At 31.3% G+C, this 24,163-nt stretch overlaps 1 protein-coding gene across 1 annotated transcript in view; it reads left to right on the forward strand.

The window, feature by feature from the left end:
* The window catches only part of LOC111044032 (cAMP-specific 3',5'-cyclic phosphodiesterase), a 435,954-nt gene extending 412,885 nt beyond the window's left edge, over window positions 1-23,069 (forward strand). Inside the window, 6 exon segments of the mRNA XM_039439964.1 lie at window positions 735-889; window positions 2,371-2,493; window positions 3,396-3,578; window positions 6,355-6,469; window positions 9,545-9,690; window positions 12,251-23,069. Coding sequence (XP_039295898.1) covers window positions 735-889; window positions 2,371-2,493; window positions 3,396-3,578; window positions 6,355-6,469; window positions 9,545-9,690; window positions 12,251-12,349 — 821 coding nt within the window. The 3' untranslated portion in view covers window positions 12,350-23,069.
* The last annotated feature ends 1,094 nt before the right edge of the window (window positions 23,070-24,163 follow it).

The raw sequence follows: 24,163 nt of genomic DNA on the forward strand, positions 1-24,163 counted from the left end.
TATGTTACTATTATATTAATTTTATGTTAATATTAGGAATGTTTGTTACTTAGAAAATGTGGTTTGTCTTAAATTCCTTTTTTCAATCCTTTATCAACTAATCAATCCATCATACATCATTCTTGTCATCACTCACGCATAATTCTCCAAGAATTTTTAGAGTTATTCTTTTCCTAAAATTGTTAGTCTCTTCAAACATTTTTAGTAATTTATATTTTTCTGTGGTATCAATATAAATTGGTTTTCCAATAATTGACTATCAACTTGTAATATGTCACACATCAAATTATAATGATCATGTTACAAAAATTGAAAAATTATTCAACTTACTGAATGAATCGGTTCGCTTCTTGGTAGAAAAAAGATTAGATTCAAGTTCAGAATAAATAAGGATCAGTGAACGTGTCTCTTACCGAGTCAATATTATTCCCAAAAGTTCTAAAGTATATAAGAGACTTCAAGTCCCTAATTGCATAAAGTAAAGAAATATTATAATATAATATTATTAATTAATATTAAATAAAGAATTGTTTCTGTGATCTCTGCTAATAGTCTTAGAGAGTCTCTAATAGCCTCTAACAATCTATTGATACTTGCTCGGCTAGTCCAAATGAGAATAGTCCAATGGGAATTATAATTCCACTGTGCCAGTCACTGTCATTGATACTGATATTTGGAAATTCAGTTTTAAACTGCGACTTCATAATGTTTAATATTCTATTTTTCTTTTGCAGGTTCAGAATTAGCGCTTATGTACAATGACGAGTCAGTATTGGAGAATCACCATCTAGCAGTTGCTTTCAAATTATTACAAAATGAAGGCTGCGATATATTCCTAAATATGACTAAGAAACAGAGACAAACGCTTAGGAAGATGGTCATCGATATGGTAAACTTTTTTCAATTATTATTGTTAATTTTTTGTAGATTCGAATCACAATTTGTATGTTTTTATATTAATCTATTTTATAGTAGGTTGAACAGAAGTATAGTATGATTATATTTATGCCATGAATTAAATTTATTTCTACAAGCATACTCAACAGTTTTTTGCAGAATTACTAGTACTATAGAGTGAACAATCCAATATAGAAGTTCAGTATACAGTATTGGTTTTATCTGCTAGTACCCTTCAAGAATGATGTATAGCTATATACCATCCTTGAGTATCCTTTATTGTTTTTATTGTTTGATAACCGGTTGTATCTCCGGAAATAACGGGTACTACTGTGGCCTGTAATAATCCCACTATACTAATAATTATTAGCTATTATTAATATTAGTGATTATTATTTACAAGCAGGTAACCCTTGCTCCGCAAGGGTCTATATTGTAACTTATTGTAACTTGAAGAATTGAAAATAGGTCTATAAACATCCTCGGTTGATTAAGAATCTATATGCAAAATTTCAGTCCAGTAGTTTAGACGTGATGATGCGTCAAACATAATTTACCCATCCCATACGTGTATAAGCCATTTCTTTCCTTTATTAAAGTATAGATTAATACTAACTAATCATTCCTACAATTCCTATCGTAGTAACTCTATGAAAAAAGAGATTGATATATTGGTATATAAAATTATTCTTGGAATATTTTATTTTCTATTGATTTTTATTTTGCTAGGAAAATATTAATTCTATCCAAAATATTTAGAATACAGATATTAGGAAATCTACCAGGAGTTTGGGGTATTCAAACTACCTTGAGTCTATCATCTGTTTTGATATGATAAAAATATTCCAATGGCTTTTTGTCGATGAGAAGCTCCTAACGGAGATGTCCCACATAGCATTATACAGAATGATATACCTATACATTTTAACCGTCAATAGCTCGCACAATTGTTATATATAACCTATATTACACGCACTTCTTTTCTCTTATTGAACCAGTATTCTCATAGAGCTTCCATGAAGATTATGTTGTGAAAAATATTTGTTATCAAAAGCTTAATCGAAAATGTTTTCAGTTGACGAATGCATTCTCTATACCTAAGTTTATCACCTAATGCACGGTTCCACATTATCTACTTTACTTGCCCTTCGTAAAATTATGTCATCTAACGGAAGCAATGACAGGATAACCATTGATAATGACTATGAGATGACGTTATTTTACGGTGGTTGAATTTAATTGACTGACGTGCAACGCAAGATTACTAGATTAGTAAAATTACTGTCTACTTTATTTACTATCAATTTTATTCAATTTTTTATACAATTGAACTCTGTTTTCTTCTCCTGTATACAAATTTATACGTATTTCATGATAATATATTGTATTACTAATATCATTGTTTACTAAATATATTCGATGATTATATTACAGTACGGTATTTAAAATATGTTGTTGATTTGTTTGTTTCAGGTATTATCGACAGACATGTCAAAACACATGAGTCTTTTAGCGGATTTGAAGACTATGGTAGAAACGAAAAAAGTAGCGGGATCCGGAGTTTTATTATTAGACAACTACACTGATAGGATACAGGTGAGCTATAAATACTATTCAAACTATCTAAGTTATTTCAAATAGAAGCATTTCTATCACTATCAAGCATTCCATAGTTTTGATTAGAATTTAGAAAACTTCTTCCTCTTCCACGACCTCTTTCTCTTCTTCTTAATCCTCTCCCTCCTTTTCTTCTTCTTCTTCTTCTTCTCCTTCTTCCGTTTCCTCTGCCTCTTCTTCCTTCTCTTCCTCTTCTTCTTCCTCCTCACCCTTTTCCTCTTCCTCTTTTTCTTCTCGATCTTCCTCTTCTTCCTTCTCTACTTCTTCATATCATCCTCTTCCTCTTCTTCTAACCCTTCTTCCTCTTCCACATCCTCTTCATCACCCTCTTTCTCTTCCTTTTTTATTCCTCTTCCTCATCCTCTTCCTCTTCCACATCCTCTTCCTCTTCCACATCCTCTTCATCTCCCTCTTCCTCTTCCTCTTCTTCTTCTTCCTCCTATTCCTCATTCTCGGCCTTTCCCACATATCCTTCCTCTTTTTCTTCCCCTTCCTCTTCTTATTCCTCTTTCTCTCCTTCTTCCTATTCCTCATCCTCTTCCACATCCTCTTTCTCTTCCTCTTCCTCTTTCTCTTCCCCTTCCTTTTCTTATTCCTCTTCCTCTTCCTCTTCCCCTTCCTCTTCTTCTTCCTGTTCCTCATCCTCTTCTTCTCCTTCTTCCTCTCCCTCTTCTCTTCCACATCCTCATCCTCTTCCTCTTCATCTTTCTCTTCCTCATCCTCATCTTCTTACTATTCCTCTTCCTCTACCTCTTCCTTCCATTCTTCTTCTTCCGCTTGCTCATTCTCGTCCTCGTCCTCTTCCTCACCCTCACCTTCTTCTTCTTTATCTTCTTCTTCTGTGAACACATAATTCATCATTATTATGTTTTTGTGTTTAGGTGCTGGAAAACCTGGTGCATTGTGCCGACCTGAGCAACCCGACAAAGCCACTGCCTCTCTACCGCCGCTGGGTCGCTCTGCTCATGGAGGAGTTCTTCCAGCAGGGAGACAAGGAGAGAGAGGGCAATCTGGAGATATCGCCCATGTGCGACCGGCACACGGCTACCATCGAAAAGTCACAGGTAACCTCAACTAATTCAAACCACCATTTTCCATTGAAACACGAGGGAGAAAACTACAAAAATGTGGTTTCCTTCTTCTGTGATGGAGAAAAACCTCATAAAATTGAAAGATGTTTCATTGATCTGCATAAAACCACGAGGAATATAACTACAAAAAGTGGATAATTTTTCATTGATCTTCATAGAAACACGAGGTGGATGCACAGAATACATACAAAATGGAAAGTATCAATCAAACGCCTATCCAACCAATGCTTTTTACATGTCGCCAATACTTGAGTGCACCAAGACCACGTCACGTGACTGCGCCATCTTGTTAGAAATCAAAATTACCGCAATCCTGTTCTTTTCATTGGCTCGCGGCAGTGAACGAGACCGATTGACCCGGATCAGTAAAGTGATCCGAACCTCCCATCTATACTATTACAATGCTGAACTTTCTTTCAAGATGGCGGATTTTTGCGACAGGATAGTAGCCAACTTTCCATTTTGTATCGTATTCTGTGGTGGAGGTCTACAAAAAGGTATTTCTTTCTTCTGCGCTAGAAAATGACCTCAAAAAATTGAAAGATAAGTTATTTATCTGCATAGAAGCACAAAATAGAGAACTATATTGTGAGGTCCACTTTTTGATGGCAGTATTTGATTAACATTGGTGTAGCTAACCTTGTCTATCATTCGACAAAAAAGCTCATAAAATTGAATCATTTTTCGTTGATCGGCGTGGAACAATGAGGTAAAAAGCTACAAAGAGGTGTTTCCTTCTTCTGTGATAGGAAAATACCTAAAGAAATAGGAAAATTCTACATTGATCTGCATAAAACTACAAGGTATAGAACTATAGTGAGGTCCACATTTTAATGGCATTATTTAGTGTTGCTATCCTTTTCGTTCAGATACCGTTTCTAGCTCTGAAACGCTGCCAGAACATTGTTTAATTATGTTGAAATGCAATCACTTGGCAAAATATTTAATCTCAATTATGAAAATGTATTATTCAGTCATTGAAAAATATATTTTCTTAACAAATGAAATATAATTGATGATTTTAAACAATAATGAACAGTTGATATTACATGAGATATACCGGTATCAGCTATCCTCTATGTATAGAAGGCAGTGGCAAGGCAGAGAATGTCATTGATATATATAGTTAGATGACTAAGCTATACCTTCAAGCGTTTGGAAGCATGATGCCTCCTTCATTTCTCGTCGCCATTGAATATCGGGCAAGAAGTCAGGCGCCCAGACAGACTTATATGGGAAAACATCGACTTTCATTGCGTTATATCTTTCGACATACTTGATGGATTTCAATATAATTTTTTTTCAACTTTTCGTCATTTCCATTACCATATGATACAATGATTTGTTCATTGAACATTATTTTTAACTCGACCAAACATCTAATTTAGTGAACCTACCTCACTACAGATTTTGATCCATTCTATTAGCAAATGAATCTCATTTTTACAATATTTTCCTATTACCATGTATTTAGGATATGGAAAATAAAACATTTATTATAGGATGCTAATATTACCGTATATTTTATTAGATGGCAAATAATAATAATCAACTGTTATCACAATATTTCGTGAAACTGTTTCCATTCGTTTTGCAACTTAAGTACCTATAGGTACTAACTATACTCTATACTCCTATATTTAATATAAGATAATAAATAATTACATATTATGAGAATGGGAAAAATAAAACAATAGCAATGATGAAGAATTTATAGACAATTTTAGCAAATAATATTTTTTATAATACAAATTTAGCATACAATATTTTCATAGTTCACAAAATATACAATAGAAGACAAATTAATGGAATTGAATATGGATACCTATATTGGATCTATGGAAATAAAATATTTATTATAATATTACCGAAACTTATATTTTATTACTTGGCAAATGATAATGAATCAACCTAAGCACAATATTCCTTGAAACGATCATTTGGCACTAGGCTTAGCCTGCATGAAACATGACCGATGAAAATATAAAAATACTTATGTATGAAAAGAAATATTTTTATCTGGTGCATGCAGATTCGTACATCCATAAGCACTGCATGAAACTACCATACTTTGAATATTTTTCATTGCTTCAATAAAAAAATATTATCATTTGAAAAAGGCTCTTTTTCTACACAGCAAATACAAATACCCGACTTCTTGCCCGAAATTTCTGGTAGCTACACTAGCGCAGTGGCATCATAGCGGACTTCGCTCTTCTTAATCTTATTCTCTATATCAATGGAGAATGTTCTCCAATTTTCTCCACTGCCATTATAATACGAACCTCACTAAAGAATGTATCCACCGAAAATCCAATACCAGCTAATAATTGACATGACACAATTGAATATTGTAACGTGATATAAATTGTCGGCTCTAAATTTAATATTTTATAAATTTGACTTAGTGGTTTTGTGCTTTATTTCGGTTTTGTATATATGTTTGGACTTTTTAACATCAAAAATAGCTTTATTTTGAAGTGAAAAGTGTAAATTTAAAGTAGTGTGCTCACTATAACATCAGTGTCCGTTTTCCCATTAGGGAACTTTGGACTATAATATACGGCGAGGTGGCACTATCCTTGGGTCTCCCCACCATTAAAAGCCATACGCTAATAACGATAGTAATTTGAGAAGGTGATAGTTGATTTCAACTTTATAAAATTTTATAAAAATTAAAATTACAACAAATTTTATACCTTATAAAATGTCGGATAAATGATCAACTTGTTTGGCTGTTTGGTTGCAGGTCGGGTTCATAGACTACATCGTGCACCCTCTGTGGGAGACGTGGGCGGATCTGGTGCATCCGGACGCGCAGGATATCCTCGACACCCTGGAGGAGAACAGGGATTGGTACCAAGGTGAGTTAAGTGAGTTGTGTCTTCCAATACCTAACCTACTACCAACTACTCAAACCTAGATTTATTGTTGCGATTCTGTGTTTTTGCCTTTAGTGCATAGGAGTTAGCAATCGCTGATTTGACTGCTTTATTCAAATCAATTAGTTTTATTTTTTGTTATTGAGCAAGTACTCATACAAATAGGAGTTGCTATCTTAATCAAATACATAAATCAATTATTAATAATTATAAAATAGAATTATAAGCCTAGTACCCTTTGAAATTAATAAAATAATAACAGATTATAAGGCCCGGTCGCACAACAGCCGGTTAAATTTTAACCGTAATTAATCCTACAAGAACCAAGCAGAGAAGGCGTTTTTGAAAAGACAGCTTCTCTCTGATTGGTTCTCGTGGAATTAATCACTATGACACTGACTGACACTAAGAATACAAATTATAACAACTAGTTTCAGTATTCACACCATCGTCTGATTATAAAAATAAATTTCAAATAAACGTTTACTTGAACTTTTGAGTAAACGTTTATTTGAAATTTATTTTTATAACCTGACGATGGTGTGAACATTGAAACTAGTTGTTATAATTTGTATTCTTAATCTATTTTATTTATTTCAAAGGGTACTATAATTATATTTTATAAATGAAAGGAAGTAGCCCAGAATTCATACATTTTAAAAATAAATTATTGATTAACAGGACATTTCATTGAAACGCGAACATTGAAAAACCTTTCTGACATGTAATAATATTATTCAAAACTAACATTGGAAATTACAAAAATAGTTTGGTTACCATTGAGTGATAATAGCTTGAGTCACGAGAAAAAGGTCGGCTGTAGCATAGAGTTAATATAATGTTCAAATATTGTCCCTTGACAATTTATCTCTGGATATAGTAACATTTTATAATGTCAGAAAAAAAATGTATTCAATTATAATAATGAAAGCGATATTCAGACCGACATGAACCAACAATGTCAATGATAGTAAAATTAACAATTATAACAATAAAAGGATAAAGAAATAATTAACTAACTTGCGAAGCCGGTAAATAGATAAAATTTATAAAAAATGAAAACCCTTAGACAGAAGAAATGCTGTAAGAAGGATTCAGCCAAACAGAAATAAAATTACCTGACAAACATTGGTATGCTATCCTTTTCTGTCTTTAGGCACAGCTATCCTCTCCTATAGTGAGGTCCACTTTATAATGACACTGTCAAAAACATAATTGGCATCGTTGTGGACCTAGAAAAGGATATTACCACCGGCTTTGTCGAATGATAGACAAGGATAGCAAAACCAAAGTTGAACAAATACTGTCATTATAACGTGGACCTCACTATAGCTCTGCAGCACTTTCAAATGTCAATTTTCTATACATCGATTATCTATATATCCTGATCAAAGCTTCCTAATGAAATATATATTCTTTAAGTTACTGAAGCTTCAAGTATAGAAGCTGAATAGAACTACGGTTGTACTGACTATTCTAGGTGCTGTGTTTGAAAGCTCGCATAAGCGTGTTTAATTGACTAAAGATACAATAGTTATTAGTGTAGAATCTAAATAGAACTACGAGTATGTTTGTTTTAACTATTCTTATAGTAGCAGTGTTTGAAAGCTTGAATAAAACCATGTATAGATTTTTATGCTCCCTTTTTTTAATTTTCGTTAGTGAAGCTAAAATTTTATTGAAGGTTGTGATTCTATTATTGTTATTAGTGGTTCTGGAATGTTTATTAATTTTTTCATTATTCATTTCTTTCATTCATTGATAATTTAATGTAGGCTACCATATTTGAGATTCACTTCAGTCTGTCAACATTGATTGAATGGAAAGCACTGATGTGATGTTATTTATAAGGAATTAATGATAAAAGTTTGAACTGTATCTTTTTACAGTTATTTTTTAAATCAAATATAGATTTTGATTTGATTGATCAATTTTGATGGATTTCAATTGGCAGACATGATTCAGTTTCATATTTATAGATAGATCTTCAAGGCCCGGTTTGAAGGACACTTATTATGTCTAATGGTCATTAGATCCATAGATTCAATGTAGGTTTAATGATCCATTAGATTCAATAAATGTTCTAGAAAGAAACCGGGACAATATTATTTAATTCATATTTTACCAATATATTTTCATATTCTTCTCACTGTAATATTATTTATTCAATTTTTTTTTTTATTTTATCATTTTAATTATACAATTATATAGATTTTCATTTGATTCATTTTTTATTTATCTATTAATAAATCAATGAATTTCAATTGGCAGGCACGATCCAGTTTCATATTTTTCGATAGATCTTCATTCCCGGTTTATAGGACACTTCTTATATCTAATGGTCATTAGATCCATAGACTCAATGTGGGTTTCATGAAACGTTAGTAGACAAAAGGTTGAACACTCGCATGTCTATGATTCAAAGTGGTGGGGGAATGCTAGCGGGACGTCACGTGTAGTAAGAAACTAATAGAGTAACCAGACTGAGTTTATTCACTGTAGCTTCAAATACATCGTCGTTTAACCCCCTTACTGTCTACTAACGTTGGGTTTAATGATTCATTAGATTTAATAAATGTACTAGAAACTGGGCCAATATAATTTGATTCATATTTTACTAATATATTTCCATACTCTTCTCACTGTAATCATAGATAAACGATAGCATAAGTAGATATCCCATGGTATAGGGCGTTTATGTCGCAACTTTTACTGTTATCCCAAGCCGATAGTTCACATAGTTCTTTCCTATGCAGCTGTGTGACGCTGGTAGTCTCTCAAATTGAGCCGTTCATACACTATCTCCCCAACAAAACAGTAAAAATTGACAATAATCGGCAGTAATCGGCTTGAGATAACAGTAAAAGTTGCGACATAAATTCCCCATACCATGGGATATCTACTTACGCTATTGTTTCTCTATGCTGTAATATAATTTATTCTCCAATTATTATTAATTTCAAATCAAGTCGAATTTTGATAATATTGTCATTAACAAACATTGAATGCATAGACAAAAGTCACTTGAACATAGTTATTCATGGAATTGAATTGCAGGTATGATCCCGCCGAGCCCACCGTCTAACGAGGCGTCGAAAGGCGGAAGTCAAGATGGCGGCCACGGCGACGACACGTCGAACGCGGGAACTCTGAACGCGGATGACGACGAGGAACCCGGCCGCTCTGAGGACATACGCTTCCAGGTACAGTCACATTCACTTTACACTGTCAGCCTTCCTGGCAGATGAAGATGAAGATGTCTACTATGTTAGCCTACTAGAATTGAATAGAATATAAAAACGTTTATTGAATAAATAAGCTACCTTAAGCGAACCTCAAAGAGGCTGCTTGACAAGGTACCATATACAAATCATGTAAATTCTAATATAAATATACATAAATATCAGTGAACTTTATTTTTACTTAACAGTTAAATTTACTTATCAGTTTATTATGCTGTTAAATTTACTTACAGAACTTACTTAACAGTAAAAATAATAATGCTATTAATTAATTGATTGTTGGCTCAGCTCTCAAAAGTTTTATAATATATAGTCAACCTGAACTTACATACAAAAAATAGAACAGATCGAATTACAAATACAATACATTGATAATGAATTACATTATGTTACATCTAAAGTGTAATTATTCAACCAAATCTTTAAATTTCTTTTCAACAGGCGCATATTAACAAACTCAGCACAATTATCGGATAAAATCATTGAACGTTTTTGGTATACAATGTAGATTAAGGTGTTTCTGGCTAAATTATTCCAAGTGAATGTTACAACATACCTCTCATTCCTTAAATCACAACGATTTACTTTCATAACTAAATATTTTTTGCTGAGGTGATTTTCTAAAATCAAAGTAAACAGAAATATACCTTTAACATTCAAAACCTTGTATCTACTACTCATTTTAGTCACTGTAGTTTCGGCTGTATTTGGCTAAAAGTGACTATAGAGAGATCCACATTATAATGGCAGTGGAGAAAGATAAGAGAACAGCGTTCTTTGCCTTCTATAGAGGATAATATAGTTGATACTCCCTAAGGGTATATCTCTAAGACTGAGGGTATATCTGATGTGATATTAGCTGTTAATTCTTGTTTAAAATAATCTATTATATTTTATATAAAAAGACTAAGAAATTGTCAAAATCAACAAATTTTATTGAAAGTTAGTAAGACCGGTTTCGGTTGTTACATCATTGTCAATCTCTGATAAACTAGTTTTTCTATCTATCTATAAGATTTAATAAACTCAGTTTATCAGTGATTGGCAATAGTGTAACAACCGAAACCGGTCTTACCAACTTTCAATAAAATATTTGGTTTTTGACAATTCCTTAATCTTTTTATTCAATATTAATAATTACCACAATATCAACTTCTCAACTACCCAATCATATTTTTTATTCATCAAGAAAATAATATATTTTTCAATAATTTAAATAATAAATTTTCATTATTGAGATAAAATATGCTGTTAATTTAGTATTTTTCTGCATTGTTGGAAAACGATCTGGCAATGTTGCAGAGCTAGAAGAGGACATCGCTATCTGCGCTATCTCTATTGAATGATGGTTAGCAACACCAATGTTAATCAAATACTGCCATTATAACATGGACCTCACTAAAGAAACATTCTGATTATAGTTATTGTCACTCTGAACCATTATAATCATTAATCTCATTATAAACATTCTGATTGTTTATTTTTTACGTATGGAAACAACAGATAATCCCATATTTTTCTTTATCACAAATGCATTCGATTGAGAAAAATGTATAAAAATTCTTTAAAAGAAAATACAGACAGATACAATATTAAAAAGTGTTACAATTATTACAAAATAAAATTCTATTGAGAAAAAAATGAAAAAAAAATCTTAACGATTCAGAAAATTATTTGATAGAAATTATAGTTTTGTTAAAATCATTATCAATGAATTTTTGAGTATTCAAATTATAATTATAGTATTAGCAATCAACCAGTGGAAACAATTCAGTGGACTAGTAACTTACTAATTGAACATAATATTATACATCACTAAATAATTGCCATTTACAATGAGAATTCAAAATAAATAGTACAATCCTTTACAACAATTGTTGAAGCACTTTCGAAGCACTTATTGAAGCACTTTCACAGGTGCCTTATGAAAGAACCAGATAGTCTAGTCAACGGGAGTTTATAGAGGGAAAAGTTTGGATACAAGCATCATAGAACTGTTTTATTGATACCATCTTTCTTGTTATGAAAAGGCCTTTAAAATGATGTACCACATCTACCACATCAATGATGTACCACCATTGTAATGGGTATTTACATTCGAAATATTCGAGTTACAACCCCTAAGTCATCCACTTATGAGGGGTTAAAATTCAGTTGTACGTCAAAAGGTGGTGTATTCGACCAATAACTTATCCTGAAAGTTACAGTATTATATCTACAACAGTCGCCAACTTATTGAAGGATTCCCATACATATGACTCACTCTGTATATAGGTGCCCATAGAAGCACTTGAAAATTCCTTAAATTCTATTTATTATAAAATTGTATTGACACAGTTCTGGATCGGGGCGCGAGAAAACAAAATGTGGAACGATGAGCTATGGTGGAGTTATGTATTCTTTATTCTTTATTGTTGTATTACATTCATTCATAAGTTGAAAACTCATATACATTATTCTCATATACTCTCGTATATACATTGAAATTAGAAAGCGATTCAAATAGTAGCTGTACTTTCAGGTAACCGTCGAGGAGGGAGAAGGAGAGGAGGATGAGGACGATGAGGAAGAGGAGGAGGCGGAAGGAGAAGAGGGGGAATCGGGAGCGGGAGGAATGTGACGGAGACTTGTGGAAATCTGCAGAAAACTACGCAAAAAGGTTTGGTTCTGGTGGGGAGGGGGACCAGTTCATAAATAACTGCCCACCACCCCTCTCTCACCCTCACCAAACTACCACAAGACTGCTAAATCAACAAGAAGAAGCCGCAAAAACCCGGGAAGACGACAATATCATAGAAGAAGATCATTCTAGAATATTCTAGTACTAAATGAATGAATATTCTAGAAAAACAACAAGAAAGGTAAGGAGAACCCTATCGACGTTCACAAAAAAGTAATCTAGAATAAAACAAACATTTAGACTAATCGATTATGGGGGTAATCTAAATAATACAATATTATATCAGAAAATCGTAAAAATGTCGAAAAATAATATCCCCCCTACTGTCCCCCCGTAAGTAAAACCAAACCTTGTATGATAGATAATAAATAATAACATGTGTAGTTAGACTGTAAAAATTTGTTCTGTTCTCTCGCAATATACATGTGTATGTATTTGAAATGTTTTCTATAACTGGGGTATTATAATTGTAGTAGAGATGCTGTAATATTGGTTCAATTACGAGGTTGTTTCCAGTGAAGTCCCATGGTTAATGGAATATCAATTCTGATGTAAAACACATTTTTATTTCTGTAAAAAATGTTACTCCTTGTAGAAATTAATAATGTTGTGGAACTCTCATTAAGAAAATAAAATCTACTAATAATGTTTCTTTATTTTCTAGAAAAAAATATATTAAATTAAAACTTAAATTTATTTTGAACAATGAAATAAACTCAAGTTTCTCAATTTTGTAAAACTTGCATTAATTTCTCCACTATTAATCGACATTTATTTATTCATGTATTCGTAGATACAATCACAAATCATATAAATATGATTTAGGAAGTAACATATAAATATGATTAGGAAGGAACAACAGGCTTGCCAACTACAATCGGAGTGTAAAGTCAGTAAATGTATCGTAATGTGATTTTAACAATTATAGTTTCAAAATGGTGAATATCAGAAACTAGAAGCAAGACAGGATTATAAATGAGATGTTTCATTTAATGTGGAGAAGTAATTAATGTAGTGATATTTTTGGACCTGGCTGGAACAGGTCTGATACATTGTGAAGTAAAATCACTTCATTTGGACGGGCTACTTTATTAAATTAATAAAAACAATATAAAACATAAAGTACCCTTTTATTAAAAACATTTCAAACCTGTTTTAAAGTTTGAAATGTTTAAATAAAAGGTTAATTCATGTTTTTATTAATTGTAAAGTAGATATTGTAAAGTATTGAGATTGCTTCATATTTTTTTTCCATTTGGTATGTCTGATGATATTGATTATTTCTTTCGTTAAAAAGGGGTTCCACAGTATCAATAATATCATAGAATCATGGATCCCAATACCTACATTGGGACATGATATTATAACCATGATAATAATGTTCAATACATTCAAGTGCACCATCTGGAACCCTAGGATTTTTTTAGAGAATGCCGTACTTGGAAAGTAACGGATAGTAACCGTTATTTTTATAATGTAAAAAGTTACAAATTATAACTGTTCGTCTTCGGATGACTACCGGTATATTGTGCACTCAAAGATTTTCCAGTTTCAATGTTATACCGAAATGTTAATTGTGAATTACCACAATACTATTTTTAATGAATAGCTTGATACCCTTTGGTTCTCTTTTAGCCCTAAAAATTCATCATAAATATTCTACAATTATGTGCCGGTTGCACAAAAGCCGGTTAAATTGTAATCGTGATTAATTCCACGAGAATCAATCAGAGAAGTCGTCTTATCAAAAAGGTCTTCTCTGATTGGTTCTCGTGGAATTAATCACGGTTAAAATTCAACCGGCCTTTGTGCAACCGGGCCTATGAATCCCATTACACTAATTACCGGTAGTACATCACAAATTTGTGGTAAAAATAGTCAAGGATTTTTGGAAAACCGAATCCTTATAAAATACCGTAACTCTTGAGTTTTAATGAAGACGTTTTTGTTAGCTTAGGGAGCTTCACTGGAAATATTCTTTTTTCGACTTTGTTTCAAATTTTGAAAGTTTCTGTTTTGTTCATAGTTATATTTAAAACCCGGTGCAGCATGAATGTGTCTAATTCTATTTTAAACGCTTTAAATTGTACTAGATATTATGGTAGTTATGTTTTTCTAGATTCTAAATTTTCAATGTCGATATAACTCTGCTTGATGTGGGTTCAATTACTCTAGTGATGTCAATTGAGAGAAAAAATGTTTTTGAGAGATAACATTGGGTTTTAACTTTATTTTGACATAACTTTTTTGGAAATGATGTTTCCAAATAGTTGATGTTTTTTCATTCTTGTAAATCTTCATCATATCCAAATTTGACGAGATTTCTTTAGAGTCAATTTTAGAAGACAAGTTAACATACTTAGCGCAAAGTCTGAAGTGAAATAATTAAAGATAGAATTTATTAGCCAGCAAAAATGGTTTTAATATGTGGTTGATCAAAATTCGCTTTGTATAAAATATTACCCTTTCTACTATGGAATTAAAAGCGATTGCATATAAACTGGGAAAAAATTCAAAAAGGTAATTTTTGCCAGAATGTGTTGTGGGGAAATGAGAATGAAGATTAATTCAAGAGATGAATACTTTTTATTGGAAGAGAGTAGCATGTCTCCTATCAAGTACAAAATAATAAATCTTATTATTATATTTTTGGAGAACTCAATTCAAATCACAATTGGCTGAGCAAATAAATATCCATTATTAATGAATCTCTAGTTTTGACTCCAAAAAAAGAGTTACCAATTTTATAATAATCATGAAATACTTGAGATTTTCCAATTATGCTACCTACTTAAAATCCATTTTTTAAAGGAAGATGTCCCAAAAAATTTCAACCATACAGAAGTTAAATTTCTTCCTCCAATGTAGTAAACTTCAATTAGAGTCTGTGATAAATATATAATATATTAAACAAAATTTAAATTTCCTTTTCGATCCCTCCACACCACTCATCCATCTATTAAAGTTGTAATGTTATAAATAATGTGTGATGTGAATTTTAAAAATAATAGTCGGTTATCATATTATATCATTATATTTATGATCGTCCAAATTAATTCGTAAAATATATGTGTGTCTTTAAACTTGATATTCTCATATAAGGATACTAACTTATATATACTCTCTTTTTTTAATATTTTAAGCTTGGTAAATAATAATCATTTCCCAAGTTTTGTAAATTGGAAGAACACCATCATAATATTAATAATAGCTTAAATAATTTAATTTGTACAATGATTATGAATTATCAGAAAGTTAAGAATCATAAAGCTTGTGCCATATCTCAGTGATCTTTTTGGATTCTTGTCAATCTACTCCTTAAAATAATTTATGCTTGAGGGCTTTCACCTCACATAAATTAATTTGAACTTCTTTTGCGAGTATAATATAATATAGCAACATTATAATATTATTGTATAATGTAGCAACAGTTCAGCAGCTACAAGTTGGTAGCTTTTAACATGCTTCCCGTATAACAACTAATGACCTATTGGCTATCTTATGTTGTCTGAAGTTTAGGAACTTCAGTTCAGGCTTGAGATGGAAATATTATAATAATCATTATCAGAATTCAATGTATTGTTTACTTGATGTGGAAAATAAATTCTAATAGAAATTTTAAAATTTACTTATTAAAACACTCGACAGTTTTCCAATTCTTGATAATACTGTGAGAATTCAATTTTTATACGAATATTCATTTTCACATTAAAATCCATCCATCTTTACTTTCTTATTCCTTTCAAATAATCATTCCTAATTAAATATTCTTACTGGTACCCGCATTAATAATCAAATCATGTGAGCCAAGTCATGTTTAAAACTATCATAACAGCATTTCGCTTTGCATTTGAAGTTTCATCATCAAATATAGCCTGCTTACAATTCGATATTATTAATTTAAAACTAGGTTAGGTGATATTTGTATAATCCAGCGGTTGGATAGCGTAAACAGCAATAATGAAAAATATGTACTCAGCTCTTTGAATAGCCCCACCTTTTTCTTAGTATATTAAAGGAATGAGCCCCCTTTTCGTCAACCATATCCAAGTTTCTTGTGCAAAATATCTAAAACCCATACTAACACTGTGTATCTCAACTATTTTCTATTGTTTAAAACATTTAACAGATAATTACCGTACTCTCTTATATCAATGTATAGCTTAAATATTATTCCTCTCGATTAACGACCAGTCTTGCAAACTTAATCAGGGTTTGATCTCCAAAAACAGTAATTGATCCGAGATTATTCTTGATTGACGATTGTGCAAACGGTTGTATATATTATGACTTCTGTATGGTTGTCTGTTGAAAGTATGTTCACCTTCATCAACAATTAGTACGGTAAGGTAAACTCTTTAAAAAATATCATCTTATTTCATTTTTTGAAACTGACGAAATCTTGATGTGTTTCCCTCTAAAACAACACTGATTACAGGTCCGTTTTTTTATAAATTCATTTGAATTATTATCGAAATTGTGTACTTGGTTTTGGAACACTCTGTATATGATTTGTTCCCGTATTAATATAATGAATTAGGAAGTTTCAGGAAATTTCCAGCGCTAAGTATGTTGATAAGGTAGTAGAGTTAATTTCCATAGCCCATAATTTTCTCACTAGTGAGCTTCTTATAAATATATAAATATTTACACTTGTATAACTACTACATAATACAATACTGTATGTATAGAACATCAACCAAAGAGCTATGTATTTTTTCTCAATATGTACGCCCGAACTATATTTAGAATGGTGAGTTGTATCTTTTTAGTGTCAGACCTAAAGCGTGTGTCCCTACAATATGTGTAATTACTATACAGTCTGAAACTACTATTTACTATTGTATACCTTATTTGTGAGCGAATTTCGAAAAGTCTGACCATTAAGGTTTGGTTTTGTAAAAAAGTTTTGAACTTTTTTTGAGACACGTTGATGATTTGCTATAACTGTGACTGAAGAAAGTAGTTGTATATCTTCTCCTTCCAAGTAAGTTATTGTGAGTCTCTACTATTACACCCTCTTTAAAGCATCATTTTACCAAAGAACCAGGGTTTCTCAAATTGATATAATAGTCTACCATGGAAATACATTTGTTTTAACTACAGTTATTGGCATACATAATCCAATATTTTAATGAGTTTTGATGTTAACTCTTCTTGAATAATTTCACCGAGCAAGCTCATAAAAAGCCTATCAAAAACTATAATAATTTTCCATTCTGATTAATCCAACTAATCATCCAATGTGGATGAAATATTGAAATCTGTGTTACTTTTTGCTGGGTTCACCTTCAATAAACTAAACATGTTACTCTAAGACTTCTCCATTTATTATTTTTGAAAGAATTTGAAAAAGTTTTTGAAAAATTCAACTTCAAACCTCTCTATTATTGAAATCAATTCGATGATATCAATTTAAATTACTCCAACGTACATCATATTCGCATATAATATGATGTTTCATATCTTGAGGTAAGTACCGGACTGTACTTTCAAAATGTGCGATATTCAATATGTTTTTCAGTTGAATCATGTTGTGGAATACTGTACCTACTTTGCTAAATTCTGTTGATTTTTTTTTTTGTTAAAAATCAGTACATACCCTCCATTGATGGTAAGACCCCTATGGGTAGTTCTATCTACAAATTACGCCATGTTGAAAGCTACAAAAGATCTAGTTTACAAATTTATGTAATTATTAGAACAGAATTGTTGTTGATAATATTGAGAATTATGTCGTTCTCTTCAGAGAGTCTGTTTAGAATTTAACAATTATCAATCTGTCTATCTTAACTTACTATTCCAAAACATGTCAACAATTTAATACAATCTGGATTAAGTTCATTTGAATTTATTCCAAATAAACCAAGTATTACAGAATATTCATTGAGAATATCAACTTCTTTTCTTGAGATCTTGTGAAAAATGTACAGTATTTCATTAAAACGTCATTTTTATTTCATTTGAATCCCTGAAACGTATATTTTTGGAAAAGTCAGTAAAAAGTAAATTAATGTGGCTTTTATTGGTGAGGATTCCCTTGCGAGAAGGTCCCACCTTAGAAAAGTCAATGTTATTACAAAAGTGAAAATAATAATGAATAGAGTTTGTTTACTGCTTTGTGTGGCTACAGGATAGAATTAACTTATAAACTAGATTTTTATTTATGTTTTATACTTCTTGTAGTTGACAGTCTATTATTATCCACTCGATGTGTAGCGGTTTTGTAGATAGTGATAAAACATGTTAGTAAGAAACAAAAGAATGTTTCTGGATAAAACCATAGATATACTGTACCGTAAAATAGAAGGCAATTTAATGTCCTGTGTCTAAAGTGTTGTAAAGTCTTTCTGTTTTCGAAAGTCTATGTAATGTGTTTTTGATGTTGTGTTGTGAGGGTGGGAGAGAAAGAAATGTTCAGATTGTTTTATGTTTGCATGTTGGATGGAAGAGGTACTAGGAATTTATATTGGTTTAAGCTAAGATAGTATTGCAAATTTATTTGTGCCATCAGTTTGAATAGAAAATAATGAAGAGTTATGTGTGGGATATGTAAGGAAACTGAAAAAAACTGACGCATGTTTGTGTCATTAGAAGGATTTGAAAAAAACTGTCACAAATAATATAAAAATCATATATTATCATAATTATTTTAAAGTATGACATTATGGGCCAATAAGGGAAGTTGTGTGAAATATCCAAGTGTTCGTAAATAGAAAACTAAGAGAGGATTAACAAGTCTATAATAAAAAAAAATTCAAAACCATAAGCCGGTACTCTCATAATAATAATATTGTGTGATTCTTCAATAGAAAAATGCTCTGATAATGTTATTATTCAACACTATTTTATGGTAAATGATGCAAGAATGTTAAATTCGAGGATGGATGTTAATGGAAAAATCAAGGAAAGGACATACTTGAGAATAAATTTCAATAAAAAATATTTCGTACAGAAAATATTAAAGTCAATTTGAAGCTTGAAATTCATAAAACTATCGCTAGAAATCTTTTTTTTCTCTAGCATCGTAAAGAAATTGGCAGATCCAATGAAAAACAAGTCATACAGACTCTTCTTCGCACTCAAGTAATGCTTGTGATTGAATGTACATGTTGGGATTAACAATTTTTTCAAAATCTAAACCCGTTCACACTTCAACGCTGAAATTTGTAGTCTCTTTGTATCTCCCAATCGTAGCCTACTACCGTGTCAACTGTTCACTAATTAAACTGAAATCTATCACAATTAACTTCTAGTTGAGATGAGTTTTAATCTACGATCACTGGTTGGAGGAATTCTCATAACGTAAAAATAATAATACAGTGATAATTATTGATGTCACTTGGTTTTTTCAAATTATGATGAGAAATATTACAGTGTTTATGTAATATTGCAGTTAATCGAAGATCAAACTCCAATATATCTCCAATTTGGAGATCAACTCCAAAACCCTAATTAGCGTTTAAGTTAGCATCTATTAAAAGCTCCTGACCATTCAATCAGTACCTATTGTGCATATTTTTGTTTATATTTTGTTGGAATTCAGAATAACTTTCCCATCTTTCTAACCTTTGCTAATTGAAATGTAATAAGTAATAATTTAACTTGAAGCCCGCTTGACACATATAATTATTCTGGAGTATTCAAATTTGAAAATTAATGTCCAACAGAGGAATGAAATTAAAATATCCTCATTTTACTATCTTCTATCTTCCTATTCAATGTGTTGGCTATCTTGCACTTTGTCCTTGATGAAATAAATATTTCCGTCGCCATAAAAAATCTCAATGAACAGCAAACCACGATTGTAATACTTTAGTGAGAGTCCTACTGTAGAAAAACAATATCAACAATCCTACTAACCCCGTGCTGTACATCTAAGTACTGAGACTGACTGACAAAACCATAGACAATGATGTTCTTGGTGAATGAATTGCGGTTTCACTTACCAACAATTATTGCAGAAACAAACTTCTCGATCCTATTTAATCTTTAAACGTAGTGTTAATGAATGTTGAAGGTTTTGTTCAGTGTTATTTATTTTGATAAATGAGACTCCAGTTAGATATCTATTATTTCTTTCATACCGAAATACAGTTTTGTAATTTGCAGGAATATGTGACCATAAATTACATGAAAGTCTGTGATAATACATTATAGAAATGATAAATATGAGGCAAGCTATATACAGTACCTACTTTATGAGGTATATAAGAGGAAATTGTATGACTTCGTTTATTTATTTATCCATTTATTGACACATTGAATTAACTTACGGATCTAATTTCCTCGTAGTATTGAATTGTATTATGTTTCTTTGTATACCAAACTATTTCAATTTAAAACTGGTTCTACAGCGTCTCTTCCTTTATTTGAAAACATGCCGTCTCCTTATTCAATACTCTATCTTGAAATATAATTCAAGTACCGTAGTAAATTTAAGTTTTGTCAATAAGCCACTGGCTTAAAGCTAGCCGCAAACCGCGTGCAAGTTGAGCCAATATCTAAACTAAATAATATTGAAATTCTGACCTCATCTTGGACTTCGTCACCTATAAATTTGGAAGAAAATAGCACGAGGACTACCTTATTATTTTATCTGACAATGTTATTACATTAGTATTATTTGCATTGTAAATAAATAAATATTACGATCTCAATAGGTGTCATGAGTTTTAAAAAATCTTTCCTTTTTTGTGAATGGAATTAAAATACCTTTTATTAGGTGGAAGATGATGCCCATAATACATAAGCTTTATGCAGGCTTGCTCGTGGGTAATGGGAAGGTGAGACGAGTGTAGGCCTATATGTAAAAGTACGATCTATCATTACAGATATTCATGTAAATATTGTCACATATCCGATAGGCATGCAGTGATAGTTATAATTTTAATTTATTTAAATGTAGAGAGTTTAATGACTTTAAAGCGGCATGCTGGACATATCGCAATGTTACCAAAGGCTAAAAAAATGCAGGACATTTTTTTGTATTTTTTATAATAATAATAGTGTAATAATAATTATTGTATTTATATGAATACCACCACCGCCTTACAATTACATCACTTATTTCGGTATGAAGTAATATATAGATTAATGTTGATTTATTTCTAGTTACATTCAGAGATGAAATAAATTTGTATTGATATCAACTGTTGTGTAGAAATTCAAAAACATAAAAGCGAAAATATTAAGGAGAAGGAAACAAGTAGATGAGGATTAAAGTAGGTACAGAAATGAGTGGATCCAAAAAATATATAATTAAAAGTAGCAGCGAAGTTCATCAAGATCTGTTGCTATTCTAAATTGAATATCAAATTTAAGAGAATTAGAAAAAACTACTTTTAATTGTTAAGGAGATTGAACAAAGAAGAAAATCGTAGGTATAACACGGAATGACAAAGAAAATATGAAAACAACAAAAATATGAAAGAGAATGAAATAATATTGGAGACCAATAATAAAAATTATGTGACCTCATAAATACGGTATGTTATTTTTGTTGAAAATTCGATACAATAATATTATTATTCGACACTGTTATCAAAGAGAATGTTCATTAATGGATATATTTCCTAATAATAGAAGGATACAATGTTTTATTTCAATATGATTTTTATAAGTGTCGGTGATGAAAAGCCTCAACTTTAACTAAAAAATACAATAATTAAAATAAAAAACTCAACAAAACTGACTGGTATGTCCCATTTCGCAATGTTTTGATCACTGAACAAACCTGAATGTGTATTATTATAATTGTTCTTTTCCCTTTCTAGTTCCCTTGACGTTTGAATCTTTCAATATTATTAATCAAAAATCAAACCTAAAGGTAACAGTTGTAGGTAAAGTTTTAATGATAATGAAAAAGTTATTATATTATTAATATGAATGAAGCATACGCTGGACGTTGCATGTTGAAATTTATAATTAATAAAATAAGATTTTAATTTAGTATTTTGTTTACGATTGATATTTCTATTGTAGTTAATTTGCTTTGTTTTAACTAAAGTTAAAAGTAAGGTATTCTGATTGTAATATTACTATATAGCGATTGTTAGTGTAAGGATAATAATATATATATGTTATTGTAACATTTATTGATTCTCTTTGTTTGCAATATTCTATTGAAGATAATAATAATAATTATATTATTAGCAGTTTGTTATGAATTGTTTGATGCTATTGTTGAGGATATTAACCTTCGTGAGAATTTATTTAATATTTTATTGTTGTTATTATACTGTACCCCGAAACAGAGGAGCATTGGATGGTTTATGTATTTGGCAACAGTATTCAATGATTAGGCTCATTTTGTTAGTTCTATATTATATAAATTAATAAAAAGTCAATACATTAGGTATATCATAGTGTTGTGTTATTTTTTTAGTTGCTTAGTTAAGCTTATCAAAGAAGGTAACAAGATGAGTGGAACGAGTTCAATGAGAAGAAATTAATAAATAATATAAAAAATAAAATAATTGCCATTAACCATCAGTGTGTTTTACTTTTGAGTGTATAGATTAATAATAAAGAATTCATGTTATTTATTGTTTGTGGAAAACAAACTTTTTTCCTACTAACTCTTTATAATGTGTAAACAATATGCCTTCTTGGAACACTTTTTCAGTGTGAATAAAAAATAAATCTATTTATTAATTAAAAGTGTTTGAGTTTTTCATCCAAACCTCATTGATAACTTATTTATTTGCAGATAAATACTTTAGTACAGCAACATATATTGGACAGTATCCAAGTAGCACTCATATAACAATACGCTGATAACTATTGTCACTGTGTGCAGGCGTCTTTACAATCCACGTCTACTAGTAGCTCTGTGAACAGTAGACCTCGCGCAGTTATAGCAAAACCACTGCGTCCTCTAATACTGTCCATCAGAGTAAATTCTGTCCTGTCGTGTCGGTGAGATACCTATCGGTGTGAAAACGGCTAATGGCTGATTCTGCCAAAGACCTTAAAGAGACATCTTTAAAGTCTTTGGATTTTGCTATTCGGGTTGGTATATCGAAAATGCTTATCATCTGTTGTAAACAAGTACTATCAGCAAAAGCCAATTTCCTTCAAGACTTACTGGCAGCTGTTCAGCCCGAATTGGAAGCAGAAACAGGTCGAGAGAATGTTACTTTGAGTTATTAATTGCATACAATTAACTAGTAGTTCGGAGAACAGTAGAACTCGCTACACTCACTAACATCACTACTCACACACAAACACAGATACAAATTGGATTTAGAGTATGATGATATATATGCAATAGGATCGGTGGAGGACGCTGAGAAATAGAAGTTCTTTACACTTTTGAGCGAGGATGCACGGTTAAAGAGATAAAAAATCTGAAACTTGAAATGTAGGACTTTCAAAAAAAATTCGAATCATTTAATTCTAAATTTTTTAAAGTTTTGAACATGTGATATATTATGAAATAAGACCACCTTGGAGCGCTGAAGAATAGTATTCTGTATTTTTTTAGTATTTAATTAATTAGGTCCATAAAAGGGATCACTAAGGTGAAGCCCACTGGGACACGTCATAAAAGTAAAAGAAAAACAACTGCCCTAAGGCAGAAATCAAATAAGAAAATAGACACTCACCACACTGCTCTCCAACATAAAAACTCACGTAGTGAGTACAGAGGGTGATCCGTCAGCAGGCTCTTCAGAGCCCCTCGAAACCGCATAGCAGGCAGATCCATGGCCAACAGAGGCAGCCTGTTAGGCTACTTTCACACGATAGGAG

Source organism: Nilaparvata lugens, chromosome 13 (genome assembly GCF_014356525.2).
Source record: "Nilaparvata lugens isolate BPH chromosome 13, ASM1435652v1, whole genome shotgun sequence".
In the NCBI taxonomy this organism is placed as follows: Eukaryota; Metazoa; Arthropoda; class Insecta; order Hemiptera; family Delphacidae; genus Nilaparvata; species Nilaparvata lugens.